General features: G+C 37.4%; 1 protein-coding gene across 1 annotated transcript in view; it reads left to right on the top strand.

Annotated features, from left to right (window-relative positions):
* The window catches only part of CCDC171 (coiled-coil domain containing 171), a 160,889-nt gene that overhangs the window by 34,441 nt on the left and 103,426 nt on the right, over positions 1 to 23,022 (top strand). The window contains exons 9-10 of the mRNA XM_085042372.1: positions 8,985 to 9,123; positions 18,309 to 18,411. Of these exons, the coding sequence (XP_084898498.1) occupies positions 8,985 to 9,123; positions 18,309 to 18,411 (242 nt within the window). The remainder of the gene's footprint in view (positions 1 to 8,984; positions 9,124 to 18,308; positions 18,412 to 23,022) is intronic.

Raw genomic sequence — 23,022 nt, 5'->3', positions numbered from 1 at the left:
CTATTTGAGAACATACAGCTTGTGGTTATGTTGCGTCAGGTGAAGAAACAGGCAATAAATAGAATATTTAACTTGGTCTTTCTGCTTTCCAACCCTAGCTGTAGTTCTCTTGATTATAAAAAATGCAGCAGTAGGATAATGCTACATCAATTAATTTAACTAAATAGAAAATATAAATTTAATTATATGTATAAAAACTATTTTTATATGTGTTCCTTGTTATGAATTGTCACAGTTCCAAAGTAGTGCAGATTTATCAGGTGGGTGTATGGAGTCCTAATATACTTAATGAGCTGAATGAACTTGGTGTCATGTTATCGTTTCTCTGGACTTAAATATCCTCAAAATATACTTTTAGGCCGCTGCAGAGAGAACAAAGAAATTGGAAGAAAGCATTGAAGCAGAGAGAGCAGCATATTTAGCATCCAATTTTACTTCAGAGATCATCCAGGTAAACTTTTTGTAAAATATTTTATAGAAGCTTTCAGTAAAACAGTTGAGGAAGTTATGAAGGCACAATTCTCTGAAAAATTAACATTTGCTGCAGTGAAACCACTAACATTTATTAAAACAAGTGTCAAAATCATAAAAACTAATATGTAAAAGGACAGACTAGAAGAATATGTGCTTTTTAGGGAACTTTAAAGTTATTAGAATAAATAATAAAATAAGATATCACACTTGTAAGTTCGAGAATTCCCAGTAGCATTTAAACAGTGAGGAAAAAGGAAATGTTTTGCAATAGTTAAACACTATACTGCTGTTTAAATACCCTGCCCTGTATCTTCTGAATGGGCACTTAGATCAGTTTGGAGATACAGTGTATGCATCTAGCATCTCTAGGAGTGAGAGCATAATGCATCTTGAAGCTGCAGTTTCAAAAATAATTTCTCAGGGTACATTTCAGCTTCTAAGTTACGATACTTGATGTTACCAGTAATGATTGAGTTCATGAATACATCTAGTATATATACTTGAACATTAAATTTTTCTATTCTTAAACTGTATCACGCAGTGTTGGACTCAATAAAGGAATTATGGTTTATTAAAAAAAATCCAAAAATCTAAATGGTGATTGCTTAGTAATATCATATTTGTAGTAATATCACGTTAGTTAACAAGCGTACTGGACTTTCAAAAAACGAAGCAAAAAAAGCCGGAATTTGGTATCCTTTTTTATCCTATTTTCTGAGTAACAAAAAAAAAGCAGTTATTTTCTTGTTATGATCTTGTGTATGTACAGGCACTTAAATTTTAAAAGTGATAATTAAACTAGTAGAAAAGACTTAGTTTGTTTAATTTCCTCTCTGTTTCTGCACTATACAAAGGAACTGAGAGGATAACATTCCTTAGTTATGTTTTCTGGGTGAATAACTGATAAAGTCTTTTTCCTTGTTGATATACATGAATAAGTTTGAAGTGTGCTTTGTTCAGAGAGAAAATGTAGTCTTTATTGTCAGTCCCACATTTCATGAGTCTATTTAAACATTTGAATTCCTCTGGAAAGCTTCAGTATTAATAATTATTGAAAATGGGATAATCCAGACACCTCTAAATGAGAACAGAAGGTACTTTTCATCAGCATGTTTATTTGTCTTTGTTTTGAACTGTACATATTCCTACATTTTTACATGTGTTCAAAGTTTTTTACATGTGTATATGCTTCTATAACAAATTAATAGAATATACTCTAGAGTAAAGCAGAACAGGCCATAGAACAGCACTAAAAGATCATGTTAGTCTTTCCTAACTTGCTTTAATTGCTTTCCTTATCACTTGGTGTAGTTAAGAATTCGAGAACTTGAAGAAGCTGTGCATGTGGAAAAGAACAGACGAGCAGAAGCTCTTTCAGATTTAGAAATGCTCAAGAAAGAGTTCAAAGGGTTAGAAAATGCATATGAGAGAGAAAAACAGAATGCCCAAAAGAACTTGGAAAAACTCAATGTGTAAGTTTTCTTTTAAATTCATTGTAAAATGGTAGTAGACAGCTTGTCTGTAAGTACCACTTACAGTTTACATTTTGTATAGCTTTCAGTCAGTAAAAACCACTACATCTGATGCAATTTTCCAAACCAGCCTGGAGTTCAGAAACTGGTGTTCCTTTAATAAAAGGTCCATATCAGCAATGATATGGGTGGGTAAAGACAATAACTGATCTGTTACTGATTATTTGCCAAAGCAAAAATATTGAAAATGATAGGTATGACAGGGTCCTGTCTCCTGTGTGTTTGGAAGGAGTGTAGGAAAGCACACGTGGCAGGCTTAGGACAGATTCTGTTTTTCTGTATAGACTTGCATTCTAATGAAAATACTATTTTTCACTTCAGTGACCTAGATGAATCTTTAAGACTCCTGTTGAGAAGTTGTGTATCATTTATGGTGGTTGATCTTAATTTTCAGCTTTTGAACGAGTCTGGAAAGTGTTAACTAGGTAACAAAAATAGAAGGGCTGAAGTGTGTGAGAGCAGATGAAATTACCTGGTATTCCTTTCCTGATCAGCACAATCTGCTGTGTCCGTGGTAACAGATGTTTTTTGGAAGAAAGGTTTTGCTATATTCCCTGGGCAGATATAGGATGCACTATACTGAGTCTTCTTCCTTGGCTGAATCAAGTTTCTGTTGGGGTGAGAAAATGTCAGGAAGAAGAATGGTGTTGTAAGAGAGAGAGAGAACTGAAGAGTTGGTGAAAAAAAGTATGGTAGCTGGTGAAATTTAGGGAAAGAGGGAGTTTAAGAAGATATAAAGTGGGTGGCACACAGTGGGGGTGTGGGAAGAGACTCAAGGTAATAGAATGGCTTGGAAAAGACAGTTTGCATCTCTCAGTCTAGGATTGTATGGGTCTGTACATGCACGTATTTGTGGTGACTTGCTCATACAAGCAATACAGGGGAAAAAAGAAACTAGTTTCCCTACAAAGAAAGGAATGTTGAGGCCTGAGTGTTCCTATATTCATGCTCACAGAGATGTTTTTAGTCATATAGTTGAAACTTGTGCTGAATTATAAACATCTTCGACCTCTGCATTAGAAAAGGGTCAAAGAGGTCTGAATGTCCATTTGGCTAAAACAGAGTCACATTAAAAAGTGAAAACTTTTTACTCAAAGAAAAAGATAAAATTTTTATATTAAAATTTGTGAAGTACATTGTGATAGTAATCTAAAGTGATGCTTCAGGAAGACTGCAGTCTTCACAGCTGTAAAACTGAATAACTACATTCCAAGATTCTCTACAGTTCTAAGTTACATCAGTTAATTAAACTATAATCTCATCCTGCCTGGGTGTTTTTGCTTTGAGCAAGGGTTCTCTGAGCAAATACATGACACTGAACTGATACTAAGTTCTTTGCCTTTCCTTGTACTGGAGAAGGCCCGGGTCATTGATTTTACAGTTGTTTCATTTTTTATTGCTTTGTGTTAAAGAAGCCTTTGTGTTCAAACCAGCTTGTTTTTGAGGAACGTCTGTTGGATCAGTAGTTTTGCATAACAGGCTTCTCTGTAGTGTCTGAGTATTTCTTGGATGTAGCTTTTTGTTCTTAGAGAGCATATGGACTATGGTTATTATTTTTTTTTAATTTTAGTTTGGTTTTCATAGTTTTTAATTTGATGTAGTGGATTTTTTCTTTTCCTTCAGGTAGGTTCTCATATTTGAGTGGTACACAAAATATGGAAAAATTCATGTTACAAAAGTTTTCTTAAACTACTGTTCTTTCTGTGTTTGTTCTTGAACCATTTCTTCACATGTTCAAAAACCTAATATTCCAAAGTTTGTCTTTGTATTGATGTTAGATCAGAAAAATTCATCATCCTCAGTGTAATATGGGGCTTTTTTAGTTTGGGGTTTTTTTTTTTTTGACTGATGCTTGTTAAACCGTAGTAGTTTTCAGTCGAGAAAAAACTATCCTGTCTTGTCAACATGGTTACTATAATATGGCTTTCTGTTATCAGTCAGGGAGCTGTTAGTATGAATATATTCTGGGAATCAATAGATCATAATAGAGATAAAATATTAGCTAATTAGCAGCATTTTAATGGTAGCTTGAACATCTGTTTAGGTATTTTCCAAACTGTTAGAATTTTACAAGTTTTATCACAAGATCTGTTTTTTAAATTTTAAATTAGTAAATTTAGTTAAAAATTGTGAACATCTCTAACTAGTAGCTTTCCAATTAAATCTCTGAGAACCTCTTAAAAATATTTGTCTGTATTGGATTATTTGGACAAAAGTAAGGATAATAGCTAGATATTGAATTGTATTGTGCATTCAATAATGTTTTGTTCCTTGTGAAAATCTTTTATCTAGATGCATGAAGATATTTCTTTGAGACTTGAAGGGGTTTGTGTCTAGGATATTTTTGATCCATAAAAGCTACATCTTTGAAAAATAGTAACTCTTACATGAACGCCTTATCCTCCAAAAAGAAAAATAAGAATTTTTTATAGAGAGTTTATTTCTTTGTTTGGAATTACTGCGGGAAATACTTGGATATGTATATTTTTTGCACTTAAGACTATGAAATACAGTTTTTACAGTTATGGTACCATTTGCCTTAGGAATTTCAATATTAGTGCTTATAGAAAAGTAAATACTTGTGTTACTAAATGCAACATGAACCATAAAACGTCTTCCTTTTTTGCTCTAAACAGGACAATTATGTTCAGTGTTTCCTTTTCAGGTAATCAATTTACCTGATCCTAGATTTTTTTGGTCTGAAACAGAATTTATGCCTACTTGAGGCATCTGTCCTGTGTGTTAATTGAATATGAGAATAAATATTGTCTAATACCCAAACAGTACTTTTCACTGTTTGTAATCATGTGTTGATTCAGGCAATTACTCCTATCAGCTTCTGCCAGCTGAGTTTTTTGAAAGCAAATTGTCTTCCGTGATTTCAGAGAATGCAAACCTTCCCATGAAAGTTAAGACAGTTAAAACAATTGGTGTTTTTTTTAAAGATCTTGAAGAAACATGAACAGCCTATCCTCATAATTTTGTTAGTCCAGACACCTAAATTTCCAGACCTCTATAAAGATAGGTAGTGAAGGTCAAGCTTTTTCTGAGGTGGACATCAATCTACTCAGTTCCCTTGAGGCAATTATGCGGGGTGGGCAGGCATTTCCTTACATGTTTCCTGTGCCCTTTTTATTCTTTGAAGCATACAAGTGTCAGTAACATTGGTGAATATCAGTGATTGCTTTCACTGGACACCTTCTGAGAGAATACAAGAGCCTTTGATCTACTTACCTTTGAAGGGTCTGGTCCTTGGACTTCAATGTCAGGATCTTGGCTTTTTCTTTTAAGATATAGTTTGGCATCCAAACATATTTTCTCTTTTTCTGGAGGAATTGCGTGAGTTTGTCTTTAAGCCTTACCCAAATGAAAGTCTTAGGCACTTTGATTTGTTGTGCTAGAGCACTTGTCTCTTTTGCTGGACTTGATGTAGGTAAATAACGCCAAAGCTGGAAGCTATATAATGCTGCAAGAACTAACTTTCTCAGAAAAATAGGTAGTTGTAATAACTGAAATTAAAAAAATGGGCTTTTCTGGGTTGCATAATTTTTAATTTTCTTATAAAAAATATCGTTGTAATAACCACAACCAAGCTAGCAGGCTTTTCTGGGTTGCATAATTTATTAATTAGCTCTGAACCCAGTAGCACTATGTAAATTGGCAGCAACATGGGATTTGGGTCTCTGTGTGAATTTACTTTTCTTGAAGAGTGAGAACATGACATAGAATAATTTGGACCTGCTTTTGCTGTGTTTCCGAAACCAGTCAGAGTAGCAGCTACTTTGGGGGACTGAAACAGGCAGGTTTTGACAAATAAGAAGTAGACATCTACAGCTACAGCAAAAAATCAGCAGACTGATGCAGAAGCACATAGGTATTTGGAGGACTAATGAAGCAATCCTTCAGCTAAAAAGATACATTAATCCATAACAAATATATCAAGGACAGAAAGTGACAATATTGATTCAAAGGCTTTGAAGTTGGAAGAACTTTGAGCCTTTTGCACTACTTTCATTTCTAGGAAGACAGGAGTGATAGGAGAAGAGATAAACAGTTAAGCACACCTGGAGGTTTCTAATGCTGAGAGCTCTATCAAAGAATAGTTCACATTGAAAGGAATTTCAGAAGATCCGTAGCCCAACCTGCTGTTCAAACCAGAATCAGCTATGGAATCAGGCTTTTCAGGGTTTCATCCAGCTAGGTCTTGAAAACATGGAGAATGGAGACGGAATAACCTCTCTGGGAACCTGTTCCACTCTTTGACTGTCATAAAGTTGGAAAACATTTCTCCTTTTCTGAATCTCTTTGGATTTAGTTCTTGTTGTGTCGCCAAACACTGCTGTGAAGCGATTGACTGCATTTCCTTGGTAATCTCCTTTTAGATGCCAGGAGGCCTGTTATACACCATGGAGTTCTCTCTTCTCCAGCTTAAACATACCAGGTTTCCTCAGTTTTATGTTTATTTCAGCTGCCGACCATGATGGTGACCATTCCCTTAGCCCACTCCAACTTTTTCCCTATGTTACGAGAGATGTGTTTAGTTAAAAGTAGTCATTATCCTAAATGTTTTGTAATGACTGCCAAATAGAAGGTGGTTAATCATTTCCCTTGACCTGGCTATGCTGCTGTTCATACAGCGCAGGATGCTCTTAGCTGTCTCCACTCTTACGCCATGCTGCTGACTTGGGGCTGTGTACTGTGGTTACCTGGTCCTTTTTAAGCATAGCTGCTATCCAGCCAGTTACCGGCCACATCATTTTGGGGTGGTCTTGCTTCCTAAATTCAGGTTTTTGTTAATGTTGTCATTGAATCTCAGGAGGTTCATTCAGGCCTGTTGTTTCTCTATGACTAGAGAATGGCAGCTCTTCTGTTGAGTGCATCAATTGTATTGTGTCATGATCTACCCACACCCGGTTCGCTGTTTGCTGCAGGTCTTTGAGATTGCACTCTTGGCTTAATACAGATGATGGATAAAGCTGTTAAACAGATCTAATACAGACCTCTACAATATTTCACTCATTACCAGCTACTACCACCTGAGCTGGACCATCAAACCACTTTCATCAATGTTGTGTATCTAGACTTAGATATATCTAAGTCTATGTATCTTAAGTATATCTATGTATATCTAGTCACATATCTGGACTTAAGTTCTAACATAGCTTTAAAAATACTGTGTGAGAAAGTGCTAAAATCCGTGCTAAAATTGAATTATATTTGATCTACTCACCGTCCTTTTGTCCACAGCCCTGATCATTTTATCATGGAATATAATTGGGTTGGCCAGACGGGATTAAGCTTTGGTAAATCCTCCCTGAGTGTTTCCAGTCACCTTTGTCTCTTTCATGAGCCCAGAAAACTTTTCTAAAATGATCTGCTTCATAACCTTCCAGCACTGAAATGAAGCTCACTGGTTTATAGTTTCTTGGTCCTTTTGACCTTTGCCAAATATAAGTGTGACCTTTGCCTTTCTTCATTTGCCAGAGTCCTCCCCCAGTTTTTGCGACTTTTCATGATAGTGAGGAATTTCACTTTGACATTGGCCAGTTTTGTCAGAACCTTTGAGTGTGGGTGAGCTGGCATCTTCAGTTTCTGTGGGTTGAGCTCTCACAAGTTATCCCAGACTCAATCCTCACCTATTTCTAGCAATTGTTCTCCTTTTTGTGTCCTTTTACTGACCATAGAGACTTGGGAGTAGACCTTGTCTGGGAAGATTGAGGCAAAAAAGGCAGTGAGTGTGGTGACCCTCTCTGTCTACTGTTGATAAAGCAGCTGTTTGGTGTAGAAGTCTGTTCGTGATTTCTTTCCTGCTGTAACAGTGGGAAAATCCTTTCTTGTCTTTGTCATCTTTTGCAAAAGTTAATTCTAGGTGCCTTTCCTGAGGCACGTCCTTTCCATCCCTATATACTTGGGCAATCCTTCAAAATTTTTCCTCGGATTCATGTCCCTGTTTGTGTCTCCTATATGCTGTTCTTTGGCCTTGTAATTTTCTCATGACCTGCCTTTTAATCCATGCCAGGCTTTCTATATGTTTGTCTTCTGGACTACCAGGAGGACTGACATAGTGCAAGAACTGTTTGAAATGTTGTATTGTCTGCTATTGAAATCATGCCATTCTGAGTAGAATTGTCATGGTTTAGGAATGATGTTTAGTGTTCCTGCAGAAACATTCCAAACCATGTGCTGCTCGATCGTTCCCCCCTCCTCTTCTTCCTCTGCTGTGACAGGGTGGAGAGGAGAGTTGCAGTCACAACAAGGAAAGATCATGGGTTGAGTTAAGGACACAACTGGACACAACAATAAGACATGAAATAAGACAATAAACTGTAACAGCAACAGGACTAATGACAGAGTGTACAAGAAAAAAAAAGTGAATGATTCACCTGTGATTGCTCACCATAGAAACCCCCAACCATACCCAGTCCCTCTGCCACACTACCCACAAGGGAGCCCTTCCTCTGTCCCCAGAATATGACATGGGGTAGTATAGAATGACCTCCAGGTCCTAGCCATGCCCACTCCTGCCTCCTGCAGATATTAACCCTGTTCTAGCCAGAACCAGGTCGAGAATATAGTCAGGTACGTGGAAACTTTAGAAGCAAGCTTTGTACTTGAAATCAGCATTGATGCTGCAAGATGTGATGCTGTCTTTCTGAAGAGAACTAATGTGTTAATTAAAATATGATGACTTCCGTTTATTACATGTAATCTGGAGCCCATGCCCAAATGACCAAATTAATTTACGACTGGAAGTCTAAAACAAGCCTTGGTAATGGAAAAGATCATAACCATAACTAAAAAGTTTTTCTTAGAAGGAATATGTAAATTTCTTCAGTTAAAAATAAGAAAGGCAACCAGCTTCAGAAGTCATGTGATGTGCTAACATGATGTGATACTCATAGATTATCTTTTAAAAATGTGTAGAGTACTTGACATAAATATTTCTGATAAAAATGTTCTAACATTGAATTTTTCCAGCTTAGAAAGAGAGTGTTTCTCCTCAAACAATCAAATGAAAGAAGTGATTGAGGAAAAGAAGAAGGTAATTACAGACCTCTCTGTGAGACTAGGGAATGCAGAAAAAGCCTGCAGAGAATTACAGATGGAACTTGCAATGGTAAGGCAAAAAGCCTATGGCACTCCTTGTTTAAGGTTTTTTAAATGTACAGTGAACATAATCTGCATTTGGTGTGCTGTGGAATAAATCTGATTTTGCATTACTCTGATTTTATTTATACTACTTTGTTTTGTGAAACAACAGTAAATATAGCTAAGATACAAGAATCTAATTTGAAAATGCGTTTTAAGTAATAGACCAGGTATTTAACTGAGGAGTTATTTGCAGAAAGCAATTATTTCAAAAGTATATCTATGAGTCAAGAGTAACTAGTCTTTGCATTCCTAATGAAGAAGGCAGTTTGTAGATATGGATTATGATTTTGTGTGATGAATGTTCTGTCTCTATATCCAAGCTTTTTTTACTCAGGCTTGATTAGCTACCATTTTAGGGTTGCTTATTTGTATTTCACATAACATTTTGCTTTTAGTGTAAGCATTTGACTGCAAAAATGTTTGAAAATATCTTATTTGAATGTGACAAACTTTTTACTTGATTGGGTTTTTTTTGTTTTGTTTTGGTGTACATTTGTCATATTGGATGTACTTTACAGGATTATTTTCTTTTTCCTTTTATATGACCCATTGGTGCCTTCTGACTGTCTACCTGCCTTGACTTTGAATAAGTTTTGCCATCTTCCTTAACAGCGGGAGGGTCAAAGCAAAAAGCTTAGGATATCTTCATTAATGACACAGATGAAGGGATGGAGTGCACCCTCAACAAATTCGCTGATGAAGCCAGGCTGAGTGGTGCAATTTACACATCTGAAGGATGGAATGCCATCCAGAGAGACCTGGACAAGGCTGAGAAGTGGGACCATGAGAATCCCATGAGGTTTACCAAGACCAAGTGTTGGTGCTGCACCTGGGTCAGGGCAACCCCTGGTATCAACACAAGCTGGGGATAAACAAGTTGAAAGCAGCCCTGGGGAGAACAACTTGGGGTGCTGGTGGGTGAGAGGCTGGACATGACCCTGCTGAAGGAAAGAAAGCCGATTGTGTCCCGGACTGCATCCAAAGCAGCGTAGGCAGCAGGGTAAGGGAGAGGATTCTGCCCCTCTGCTCTAGTGAAACCCCACCAGAGTACACTGGTGAGAGCACTGCATCCAGCCCTGGGGTCCCCAGCATAGGAAGGACGTGGATGTGTTGGAGTGAGTCCAGAGGAGGCCACCAAGTTATCACAGGGATGGAGCAGCTCTGCTGTGAGGAAAGGCTGAGAGACTTGACACTGTTCAGCCTGGAGAAGGCATTGGGGTGACATAATTGGGACCTTCCAGTACCTGAAAAGAACTTACAAGAAAGACAGAGACTTTTTAGGAGAGCATGTAGTAACAGGACAAAGGGAATGGCTCCAAACTGAAAGAAAGTTTACGTCAGATATTAGGCAAAATTTCATTTTTTTGAGGGTGGTGATGTGGCTAGCACAGTTTTTCCCATGAGAAGTTTTCTTGTGTTTTGTAAATAAAGATAAAGTTTGGATGTTTTTGGAACAGTGTCCCAGAACTTGGGCAGTGCAGGCCTAGTCAATCAGGCCTGGGGGAAGGCTTCTGACTGACCAATCTGGGTGACTTTTGAGAACTCTATATATGTGATGAAATCAAAACAATAAAGGTCATTTCTTCTTGCCACTGAGAACCGATGCATTCATTACTCTGCTAGCTGCTCAACTGTGACATGGTGAGACACTTAAACAGCTTGTTCTCATAACAGAGCAGTTGTGGATGCCCTATTCTTGGAAGAGTTCAAGGCTGGGCAGGATGGGGCTCTGAGCAACCTGGTCTAGCACTAGGGGCCCCTGTTCACAGCAGGGGCATTAGAACTAGAGGAACTTAAATGTGCCTTCCAACCCAACCTATTCAATGATCTAGAAGACCTTATCTCTCTTCATTGTGTAGTAGCACTTACAGTATTTCTATACTTAGCCTTTTTTTTTTCTAAACTTGCAAGTTTTCCGTCTTCTTTTCTCTTGGACCTCTGAGTGTATGAGGTAACCATGATCTCTTCCCTGCTGCTGACAGGCATTGTGCTATTCAGTATGTAGGAGCAGAGATCTGCATCAGAGAGTCTTCAGATTTGTTGGTGTTTTCTCTTCAGTTGGTGGAGTTATTCTGTACATTGTCTTAGTACTATCCACTTTCCATGTAGATTGGTAATTAATAAATTGAAGAAAAATAAAATTAAAAAGCCCTTTTCCTTTTGAAAGAACAGCACATCTTCAATGCAAGCACTGAAGTATTAAAAGACATTTGCTGCCCTAGTCAACCTGAAAAAATAATTTTATCAGGTGCAAAAAGGTTACAAAGAAAACTTCTTTAGTAAAATGTATGTTATACCTGACAATAATTCAGGACAAAATTCTGCTCATTCTTAAGTTTTTGGCAATGGCAACTATATTAAATGGTGTACTCCAAATGAACATCGTGTTACTGAAATGTAAATTGGTTGTCCTACTTGAAAGAACTGTCTTATTCATATAGCAGGTTGTTTTAATTGTTTTACTGGAATGATTTCAAGCCACAGGACTGTCTTGAACAGGTAATAAAAACACTCATTTTCTGAGGAGTTGTATTAGTGGTCCCCTATGGGATTAGATTTTTATCACCTTGGATGGCTTTGTATTTTTCCTGAAGACTTTTGTATTTGTTTGGGAAGCCTGGAGTGCCTGTGTGTGGTCTTGTTTACTCAGTATAGACAGCTTTTTTTTTTCTTCCCAAATCAAAAACCAGAAGGCTATAGCAGAAACTAAGTATAAATAACATTCAATATACTGTTATTAGGCTTTCCTTTACCTATACTAAAATTGTATGAAATTGTCAGTGTGTTCTCTTCCCTTTATTTACCACTTCTGCTTTCTTGATCTGTTAATTACTTCCTTATATTCTGTACTATTATTAGACAGCCTGAATATGTCCTTTCCACTTCAGTGTGGTAATCCTAAATTGGTTTCTCACAGTACTGTTAACATACAAGTTAATGTTTTTGTTTGTAAAATATTTGTAAGATATACGAAGTACACTATTTTGAAACTTTATTTTGGAACTTTATATGAAAAAGTGCTTTTTTCCCCTTAATAGATCAGTTGAATGTATAGTAAAGTAGTTATTCTGCTTGTAATTTTGAATATCAGCATGTGGCAGAAGTTTGCCAGAAATTTGCATGGGTCAAATGTGATAGGATCTGTTACTATCAAACAAAATTGCTTATGAATTCTCAGCATGGGAAGGCTCTCAAGATTTGCATTATGTTTATTTGAGGAAATTGGTCTCAAGCTTGTCATTATTTCTAGTTAGGGTTTCTAGAAATTTTTAGGTTCAAGAATAGGAATTTAGAAGAAGGGCCATTGTGATTTAACAGTTGGTTTAAATTGAAACAGCCCCAACTGTATTCCTGCCCCAAGGAAGGAATAAGAGGTGTCTTTAGGAGTTTTAAGTTACTCAGGATATTTACATTTCTGGCACCTAATAGTGGATGATCTTAGTATGGGACAGGCAGGACATGTTAAACCTTTATTTTCTGAGAAATGCATATTGAAATTTGGGGGAGCTTGCCAGTTCGCCAGAATGCATATTAGGAAAGTGAAATAATTTAAAAAATACATTTTAGTATAAATTCCTTTAATTTGTAAGAAGTGTGTACTCATTTCTTCCCATTTTTATAGGTTGTATCAGAACTAGCATAATTTGTGTATAAAATGTGTAATAGATTACACACAGCTTTTTTCCCTGTGGTATGTAAACCTTTTTCTTGCACCCATGCCTGCCATTATGCTCTCTTTGCATCTCAGCTCTCCGTAAAGCCTTGTAGGTTATCGTATGCTGAATGTCAGAACAGAAGTGTTTCAGAATCTAGTTCCAGGACATACTCATTAACCATTGTTCTTTAACAGAAGTGCCTTAGGTATTGACTGGACAGACAATGAAGCACTCTGAGGATTATGATTCAGTTCTACAAATTCTGTGGAGTAGAAACTGGTGCTCAGTGGCAAAGATGTAAATGTCATCTAGGTGGTCAGAGCTTTTTCTTTCAGTTAAAAAAGATCCCCAACCCTTCATTAATTCTGTACTAATGATGGTTAAGTGTTGTTTTACCTTGATTCTTGTTTTTCTTGCCTTAAAATGGGGTGGAGTGTTCCTTCCCAGATGCTTCTTCTATTATTGTCCTAATTTAAGAAGACTGGTGAGTCTGAAGCATATGCTTAAATGATCTTCTGCAAACAAACCAATTTTGTAATTTATTCAGGGAATGCAGAGGTCACTCAAGCTGTGGTGTCTTGGTGTTGGAAGACAAGCATCTAAAATTTAAAGTTGCAGTTCTTAAGAAATTTTCCTTGACTTGGAAAAAAAAAAACCAAACACAAACAAGCCTCAAAACCCAAAGAGATACTTCATAACATCCTTTCCCACCAAAAGTACAAATCTGTTTTTAGGCGACAGGAATAGTTCCAATAAAACTTGAGCATTTTGGTTAATTTTATTTCAGTTGACTAAGACTGAAATACTAAATTTCTTGAGATATTATATTTGATTTACACATCAACAGATCCCTCTATAGATTTTTTAATATTATAGCTGATAGAAGAAAATAAAAAGAGCATTCAGTACTTTGATAACTTGAGCAAAACTAAATAGCCCAAGGAGAGAGTTTGTCAGTGAGGGTTTTGTTTTATTTTGGTTTTTATAGTTCAGTTTATGCCTGGTTGCTGAAAAATTTGTGCCGCTTTTCAGGGCAGAAAAGTTTACTCAAGTAAAAAGTTTTACTTGAGTAAAACGCGTGTTTTGTGAACTGTGGAACAGTCTTTTGTATTTCTATAAATGCTTTGATTTGCTGTCCCAAGGTTTTCCTGGTAAACATTCTGATATTTTCATGAAGAATTTACATAAGCACTTTTCAGAGAGTATCTGAACATACTGCACCTTGGTGGCTTTGTGGATACTTCTGGGTTTGGCTCTTACTCTGCCATCACCAGCTGGGATTTGTACTGCAGCCTGAGTGGGTGAATTAGTCCATGTGCAAGAGAGCCTCTCCAGAACCCCTTGTAACTGTAAACAAAGTAGAGACAGTTCCTCAGGAATAGTTGCAGTTCATTGTACAACTGGACTCTGATTCCCTGCACACTACTGCAGTGGTTTTGTTAAGGTTAGGCCTCAAAGTCCTGCCCACATGTTTATTTTTTAAAAGTTACTGAACTTGAGATACAGATGCACAATTGCAGCTTCAGGTTCTCTGGGCTGTCCTCAAACAGTTTACATAGAGTTCACATTTATTTTAGTCAACCATGGCTTTTGAACAAGGCTGAAAAAACAATGGAACATCATTTGTGTATTGGAACAGGTGATAGAATTATACCAAAATCAAATACTGGTAGTTAAGGAAAATATGTCTACAACGAAGGCAGTAGGAAATTCTCCAGATAAATAAAAATATCCTTTTGGACACAATTGAGTGGAATAATTTTATAAGCAGTCAGTTTTCCTAGTAGTTCAGGTTATCCTTACAAATAGGGATACAAAGAATTTGGAAAAAATATTTTCTCCTCATTGGGATCTACAGTATTATTAATGAAATATGCTTGGTTACTATTTAATTTCTTTAAAAGTTTGATTGTGTTTTGAAATTGGTGATTAAATAAATATGTTGCCAAGCACATTTTCTACTAGAAGGTTTTTGTCCTCCAGTTGTTCTATGAAAACAGGAGCCTTTTTAAGGATGTGAAGTTTGATTCAAGGAAGCATTTTATATGCTAAAATTCAGCATATATTCTAGGTTCAGAAAGTATGCCTTTCCTCCCATGTTATTAGGTTTTTAGCCTCCATTTCAGCATATATTGTGAAGAAGGGAATTGTCTTTGGGGAGTATAGGAAACGCTCCTAGTATATTTTGAGAATTTCAAGTTCTCAGATGTTCATGGAAATTTCAGTCACCTCAGGGACCTGAAATTCCCAAAGGCAGGTTCTACCAGTGAACACTGAGGTGAAAAAAGCAATGAGAAGGCTTTTTCTCTGTCACAGTCACCAGCTCGCTGCCTCATTAGGAATGGGCCCACATTTTGCCTAGTCTTCCTTTTGCTGGTGATGTACTTCAGAAAGCTTTTTCTGTTGCTCTTCACATCCCATGCCAGATTCAGCTTTAGGTGGATTTGGCATTCCTAAACATATCCCTCTAGGCTTGAGCAACATCTCTGTATTTTCCTTAGTTTATTATGTCTCAACAGCCTTCTTTATGCTTCCTATTAGTACTTGAATTTAGTCAGGAGTTCCCTGCATATCCATACAGACCTCCTCCTTGATTTTCAAGATCATTTTCAAGGATTACTTTGTAGGTCAAGAGTGGTCCACTCTGATGTACAGGAATTCAAGCAAAGTCAGCAGAAGGCTTACTTCACAAATATTCTTCCACCTCTTTCTACTAATGTGGTCTATGAAGCAAATTCTCATTATGTAAAGGCTTTATCAATTTTGTCATCTGATTTCCCCTTTGAAAGAACCTAGGAAACACTCACACCTTTACTTTTCCAATAGCTCTATAGGAATGGCATTCCCTAACACAAACATGTTGATGGATGGAGTTGTTGAGAAGGATTGTAGTCACGCCTCCTGGAATAGTTGAATCTGTCAGCTGCAATTGATTATGTTTGACTCTAGACTTGTGCACTCCCTTTTCCTTTTCAAAGAAAAGTGTTATGCATACTCCCTGTGTTTGCTCAGACTGAAGAAATCTAAGGAGATTATAGCTACTGCTGTGAGCTATCAGGTAGGTGCTTGTGGAGAAGATGGAGCTACACTGTTCAGATCTGTCCATTAGAAATACAGGAGAAAACAGGAAAGTTCCAACTACCTGTAAGGGAAAACAAAAAACTTCACAATGAGGATTGCGAGATATTGGAGCAGGTTGCCTGGAGGGTTTGTTGAAACACCATCTTTGAGGATACTCAAAACTGGATTGAACAAGGTTCAGAGCAGTATAACCTGACTTCGAGCATACTGTACTCTGAGAGGGGAGTGGGACCAGATGACCTGCACAGGTCCTGTCAGCTTAAATTGTTTCATTATTTTATGACTGTATACATTCTTATTAGATACCTGTCAGTGAGAGATAAGAAATCAGATCAATAACAGATACTTTTGGACTCTTAACCTCTGCCTGGATTTTCAGCAGTGTAATTTACAGTGCTTTTTTGTCAGTTTCTGGTAATGGGGACAGTGATTGAAAATGGAGGGTAGAAAGGAAAGATACTAAATATTTTGCACTTCAAGTGTAGAGAGACTGGCTAGGCTAAGTAATTTCCTTTTGATCTTTATTGCTGTTGAAAAAGAGACTAAAATTGGCTTAAGAAGTGTAGATGCAGTTAGCAAATAAAGCACAGACTTCTCTGGGAAGGCTGAATAGAGTGGAATGCACTGACTAAACTACGGTAAATTAGCTAAACAAAATAAAAAAAATTGGATGAGAAGATTGAAAAAAAATCTCATATTTGACTCTTCCATAGGAAAATGTTTTTCTGGGATGATTTAGTCTGACTTTTTTTATGCTGGAGAGGTTTATGTAAAAAGAGTATTTATTTTATTGTGATGTTTTCATATTGTTATATTTACTTATTTTTAATTTGTGAGGTCTTTGGGATGATGTCAATACATTACAGTAAATTACTTTAATGTGCTTGCATCCCATAAAATATTTTTACTGGATCCCAACATTTACAAGCTCTATTTATATGGATAATTATATGGAGTAGGAATTAAACCTTAGCTATTTTTCAATATATAGAAGTGACTTGGAAATTCCTTATGAAGTGTAGTACAGACTCTCACACAAGGAAAGGCGTGTAAGTGCTACAGGGGACCTAACACTGAAATACACATATGAATAATATATTAGTTGTTATACAGTACATATAATTAAAATTGAAAGAGTAAAGCAAATTTATAAAATATTTAAGCTGAATAGGGCAGAACACTGCAGAGAATTAAATGCATTTCTTGTTTTTTTGTCCTGACAGTTACATGCTACCAGTATGTAGCAGTTTTCCTGGGGAGGATGTTTCCCACACATGAGAAATTGCCAGGATTCTTTGATACGCAGTAAAGCATAACTAAAGCAATAGTTTCTAGATATGATAGAAAACAGTAGGATTTTGCTCAATAAAAAAGGTTAATTTTCCATTACCACGAAGAAATGGAAATTACGCAAATGGGTGTTAGAATTTAGAATGGAAATAATTTGAGCCATTAAAAGTCATGAGACATCTTTGACCATAACCTTTGTCATAAGAAAATTGTGAAGTTATTTAACACTAGTTTCCTCTTGAATGGGGACTGGGGGGGGATGGGGTAGGGTTGGTTTGTTTTCATTTGTTATTGCTGGGTTTGGGTTTTCTAAATTGCTGAAGTGTATTACTTTCTGTCAGTCAGGAGCTAAAATCATATATTTCCTTGAGAAGTCATGTGCCCAAAGGTGCCTTGGTCTTGTCTGGAGTTACGGATGCATGTCTTTGAAAATTGAACGTTATAATATCAGATATAAATTAAAGGAATGATTTGTTGCTGCTCTAGTATGTTTCTGGCCCCTGAAAAGAGTTGGTGTCTTGATTTGAACAATAGGCTGTACTTGGTGGACAGCTTTCTTTAGGAAAATTCAGTGATAGTGGCTAAAGAACGTGGTTCCATGTGTAAGGACAAGGTTTTGTTATTGGAGAAATCCCTATCTAGTATGGAAGATAACTGACAATTGAAGTAGGCAGGTTTGCAATGAGAGTAGGTGTGGGATTTGACTGAGTGCCAAATCATGGATTTCTAGCCTGTCTGCCAGTAGTTTGGTGTCTTTCTGGATGCCCTTGTAGTGTGTAACAATAGATTTCACTGCTTCCTCCATAGATGGACAGAATTTAATGTCCATTAAGATACTTCTAAATTAGAAGATGATGAAGATCAGTTTTTGTACAACCATCTTTTGTTTTTCTTTTTAAATTCTTTAGTTTTATGTTGTATGTTTCAGGGTTCTGTGTTACTTATTTGTTATGCCATGTTAGGTCTCTTGGCTCAAGAAAAGGTGCAAAAAGAAATGTAGCAGAAATTTAAATTTAAAGAGGACAAATATATCATTGTGATGTGTATTTCTTCTGTTTACTTATTTTAATGTGTTTCTCTCCCCGCCCTCTCTTGTCTTGTCTGTTCCTCCTGTCAAATAAAGGCCAAGAAACACCAGGTCTTTCTAACAGAGACGTATGAAAACAACATGAGAGAGCTGGAGTTACTCTTGGACAGCTTTGCTATGTCAGGCCAGCGGACAGCAGGTTAGTTGAAGGTATAAAATGACAGATGCATCTGTCAATGTTCCAAAGTCACTACATTGTGGGAATTCTGCAGATGCCTCTTGCATTCCCTCTTCTCAACATGCTTTGATTTGATGACATGATAAGAGCAGTTCTCACAGCAGTCAAATGGCCTTGCTAGCTGAGAAGGGGTGACGGATTGTGGACCTGCTGTTGTCAGCCCAGAGCTTGATTTACAAATGCTGGGGCGTATATGATCGGTCAGAAAAGGGCTCACTTGCTGTGCTCTAAATCCAACTGAGAAAAAAGTCCTTACAGTATACCTGCAAAGGGAACAGATGTTTTGCCTGAACTGAGCCAAATTCTGAGGCAACCTTCAGCAACTTAAAGGTCATATATTCAAAAAGGTTGTGTAGGACACATGATACAACACAATACTTTTTACAGTTGATTGTGGACCAGTACTTTGTTGCATTCATTTAATCTGATACAGAATAAATATTTCTCTGTTTCAATTAAGATTATTTGTAAGTCAGTGGTTGTCACTCTGCTACCTGGTTTTATATATAATTATTGTATCAGATTTAACAAACTGCTGCCTGGTTAGACATTTTAAATAGTGGCTAACATAAACAAGCTGAACTTTAACATCAAGTTAGTAATTTTTTTAAAGATGAAAGTTGCATACTTTTTAAAATCTTCATTTAAAGGTGTTTATAAAAGATACCTCTATGTAATTCCTGTTAGAAAAATCACACACCAGACACAATTTACAGTGAAAGTAAACAGGAAGAAAACAAGTAAAATGTGGCTTATGGAGCAAAGAGGTTTATTTTATGTGTATCATGATATGTTTTTGTGCCTTTTAGCAGCAGTAGCCATAAATGGGCTGTTAAAAAAACTTTTAAATGAAGATACCTTTTTTGTTTCTTTACAAAATGGTTTTGTTTTCAATAAAGAAACAATTTATTGGGAATTCTCTTGTTTCTAAAAGGTGAGCCTTGAATCTGTGATGCATTGATTTTGTTGCATAGGCTATATGATTTTTTTTGTTTTGGAAGCGGTATCAGTTTTATTCTGCAATTATACATGTAATTACCATGGTAGTAACTGTGGGTTTACAGTAGAAAAGCTCTTTAAGACTGGATGTTTTCCACAATTTTCCAAAGTTCCACATGCTCAGAGGGACTTAGGCAACTCTGGAGGGAGTAGGAGGCTCCTACCAAAGTGCAGTTTCCAAAGCAGCAATTGTCTTTTACTGTTTTGGATGGTAAACCTTGCTGAGAACAGCTTTGACCTGTTTCTATAATATTGGAGATTCAATAACAGTACCTTCAGTATGAATTTACTTTGTTGGAGGTAAACTTTAATAAAATTAATTTAAAGAGATCTTTTTTTCAAGCTTTAGCATTTCTGCAGAGGCTCTGTTGAGGCAGATAGTAAAATTCAGCTTTGCAGTGGATTGAGTGAGTCTTTACAGCTAATACTAAAATAGACATTGACTAAGACATTTGTTCTACATATTTGTTATGCTTCTAAGTGTGAAACTTAATTTGTAATGCTTTTGCATTATTATATTATTTCTCTGGTGTACTTAGGAATTTTTAATGTAATAGTATTTATTCAAAATTTTAAAAAAATATTATTGTTATAATATTTGAAATGGGAATACCTAGGTGCCAATAAAAGTAAAAATCTTAAATAAATCTTTGTAGTCTAATTACTAGATGAGGGGCTACATGGGCCACAGCTGACTGGGTGGTCTTTCTTGTTCTTGTTGTCGACTTTGAGCTCAAGGAGTTGAGAGATCTACTTAAAAATCTGTCAGTATTGAAGATCCAACACTAAAGATCCAGCCCCTTAATCCAGATGCTGATTACGCTGTGATTATTGGGCTATAAAGTGAAGAGAAGATAGACTATATGTTTAAGATAAAGTCATGGGTTGATGCTGGCCCAATGCCAGGCATCACAGGTCTGGGTGCTTGCTCCCTCCCCTCTGCAGCTGGACAGAGGAGAGAAAATTTAACCAAGGGTTCATGGGTTATAGTAAGAGCTGGGAGAGATCCATCAGCAAATGCCATCAAGGGCAAAACAGGCTTGACTTAGAGGTACAAAGTGAGTTCATTGCTAACAAAATCAGAGCAGGATAACTAAAAATAAAATAAACCTTAAAAAAACACCATCCTCCCACCCCTCCCTGCTTCCCAGCTCTACCTCCTACCACAGCAGCACAAGGAGTCAGGGAATGGGGATTATGGTCAGTTCACCCATGGTTTCTGTTCAAGGGGAGGAGTCCTTCCCCTGCTGCACTGTGGGATCCTTCTCACAGGAGACAGTTCACTGAGAAATTCTCCAATGTGGTTCCATCTCATGAGCAGCAGCTCCCTGTGAACTGCTGCCATATGAGTCCATCCCACGGGCAACAGTCCTCCTCAACCTGCTGCAGCATGGGTCACACTCCCATGCTGGGTTGCAGTCCTCCAGGGACAGGCTGCTCCAGCATGGGAGCAGGGCCCCTCTCCCCACAGGTCACCCACAGGATTCACAGCCTCCTCTCAGGCATCCACCTGCTCCAGTGTGGGCACATCTGCAGGCTGTGGGTGGATCTCTGCGTCTCCCATGGACCCCAGGGGCTGCAGGGCACGGCTGCCTCACCATGCTCTGCACCCCAGACTGCAGGGGAATCTCAATTCTGGTGCCTGGAGCACCTCCTCCCCCTCCTTCTGCATTGACCCTGCTGGCTGCAGAGTTGTTCTCTCACATGTTCTCACTCCTGCTTGTCTGTAGTCACAATTATAACTGTCCCACAACCTTTATTTTGATTTATTCTTGAATCTGTTATCACAGAGGCATTGCCACCATTTCTAAATGGTCCAGCCTTGACCAGTGGCACATCCATCTTTGGAGCCACCAGCGACTGGCTATGCTGGACATGGAGGCAGCTTCTGGCAGCTTCTCACAGAAGGCACCCCTGTAGCCCCCACCACTATCATAAACCCAGGCCATGCAAGCCCCATACAGATTAAAGAGTTTTAGGAAACATTTTTTTAAAATTTATGCATGTCAAAATAAAAAGCATACATTAATGTCTTCTCCTCTTCCAGTGACTTTTATAAATTTTCCACTGTATTGTTCTTCTTATTGATCCATTTGCATGATTTCACTTTGTATCTTTTCAGTTTATCATATCTTGCAACAGTTATTCAGCAACACGGTTTGTTATTAGGGATGTTTATCTTCAGGGAAGAAGTAATTGTGGTTGTAGTAATCTGAAAAAAAAAGTGAAATGAGTGCAAAGTTCTAGGAGTGTTAGCTGCTTTGAGTTAGCATCACCATTTAATGCAGTACTGTTTTGGTCAAAAATCTAAAACATAATGTAGGCTGCTATGAAGAAAATTAACTCTTTCCTACCCCAGCCCAGTACAGCTATCAGAAAGTCTGAAGCAGCAGGTGTAAGGGTTTACTCACTTGTATGCTTCTGTTAGACTCCTGCGGATCTTGGCATTTTCCCAAAATTCTTCCCTCAAACTCTTGGGCAATATTGGGCATTACACTTCAGATATTAAGTTGGGTTTTTTATTTCATTGCTGACATGGTGTTTCTGCAGCAACACTGCATTTGGATTCTTTTGCATGTCTCCTGTGTAGTTGTATGAAGACAGACAATGTTTGAGCAGCATTGCAGCCATAGCCTTGTTTTCAGCTAGTGCAGGTAGGCTGAATCTGGTATTTCTGTTGGCAGATTGAGCTGCCTAGAAGTAGGGTTGCAGCAAAGGCAAGGAATGACAGCATGGAAAGTTTACTGGTAAAAGACTTAATTTGGCAAACATGATGTTAATAACGACATTGTAGGTTGGGGCTTAAAAAATGAAAATACGTTATTTAGACAGCTTGACAAAAACTATGGGATGGAAGGTAATTGTTAGATTGACTTAAGAGGTGTTATTTTAAACTGAATGAGAATGGTGTGTTACCACATCTTTAGAGCTACAAGTATGAAAAAATAATGTTAATTTTTTTTTGTGCAACAGGATCAATGCAAAATGTTCCTACAATGGGTTATAGTGAGAGGTTGGTCTTAAAATTGTGAAGACTGGGCTGGAGCTCTGCACATAGCTATAGCTGTAGTTCAGTGATAAAAATTACAGTAAGGTGTCACTTGTCACTTTCTTCAATGTGAAATCTAAGCCTCAAAAGAAGTCAGATTTTATGAATTCTTCTTAGATTGATTTTAAGTGTAACATTGATATTTGGGACATCTCTAGGATTCACAGGACTCTGGAGTCCCATTAAGAAGATTTTTTTTTTCCCTGACTCTGTAGACTTTTAGAAAGTGTGGTAAGTAGGTGGAGTGTCTGATAGGACACAGCAGCGGTCTGTCACTGGGATGTGCATGCTGTAGAGCAGATCTTGCTCCCGTTACTGAAAGCACTCTTGCAAATATGTGTTCCTTTGACTTAGGTGTGACTTTGACCTTAACACCTAGTCCAGCCTGAATAGCTCTCTATACTTTCTGGGATTATCAAAAGGTTGGGAGAGAAGAGGCTAACTAATTGAAAGAATTTTCAGAATGGCAGTTAGCAATTCTTTCTGACCTGAGCATCTATGTTAGCTCTCCACTGAGTCCTATT

The sequence above is a fragment of the Lichenostomus cassidix genome, chromosome Z, assembly GCF_008360975.1.
Source record: "Lichenostomus cassidix isolate B80296 chromosome Z, HeHo_3.0, whole genome shotgun sequence".
Taxonomy (NCBI): Eukaryota; Metazoa; Chordata; class Aves; order Passeriformes; family Meliphagidae; genus Lichenostomus; species Lichenostomus cassidix.
This window is presented reverse-complemented; position numbering and strand designations above follow the sequence as displayed.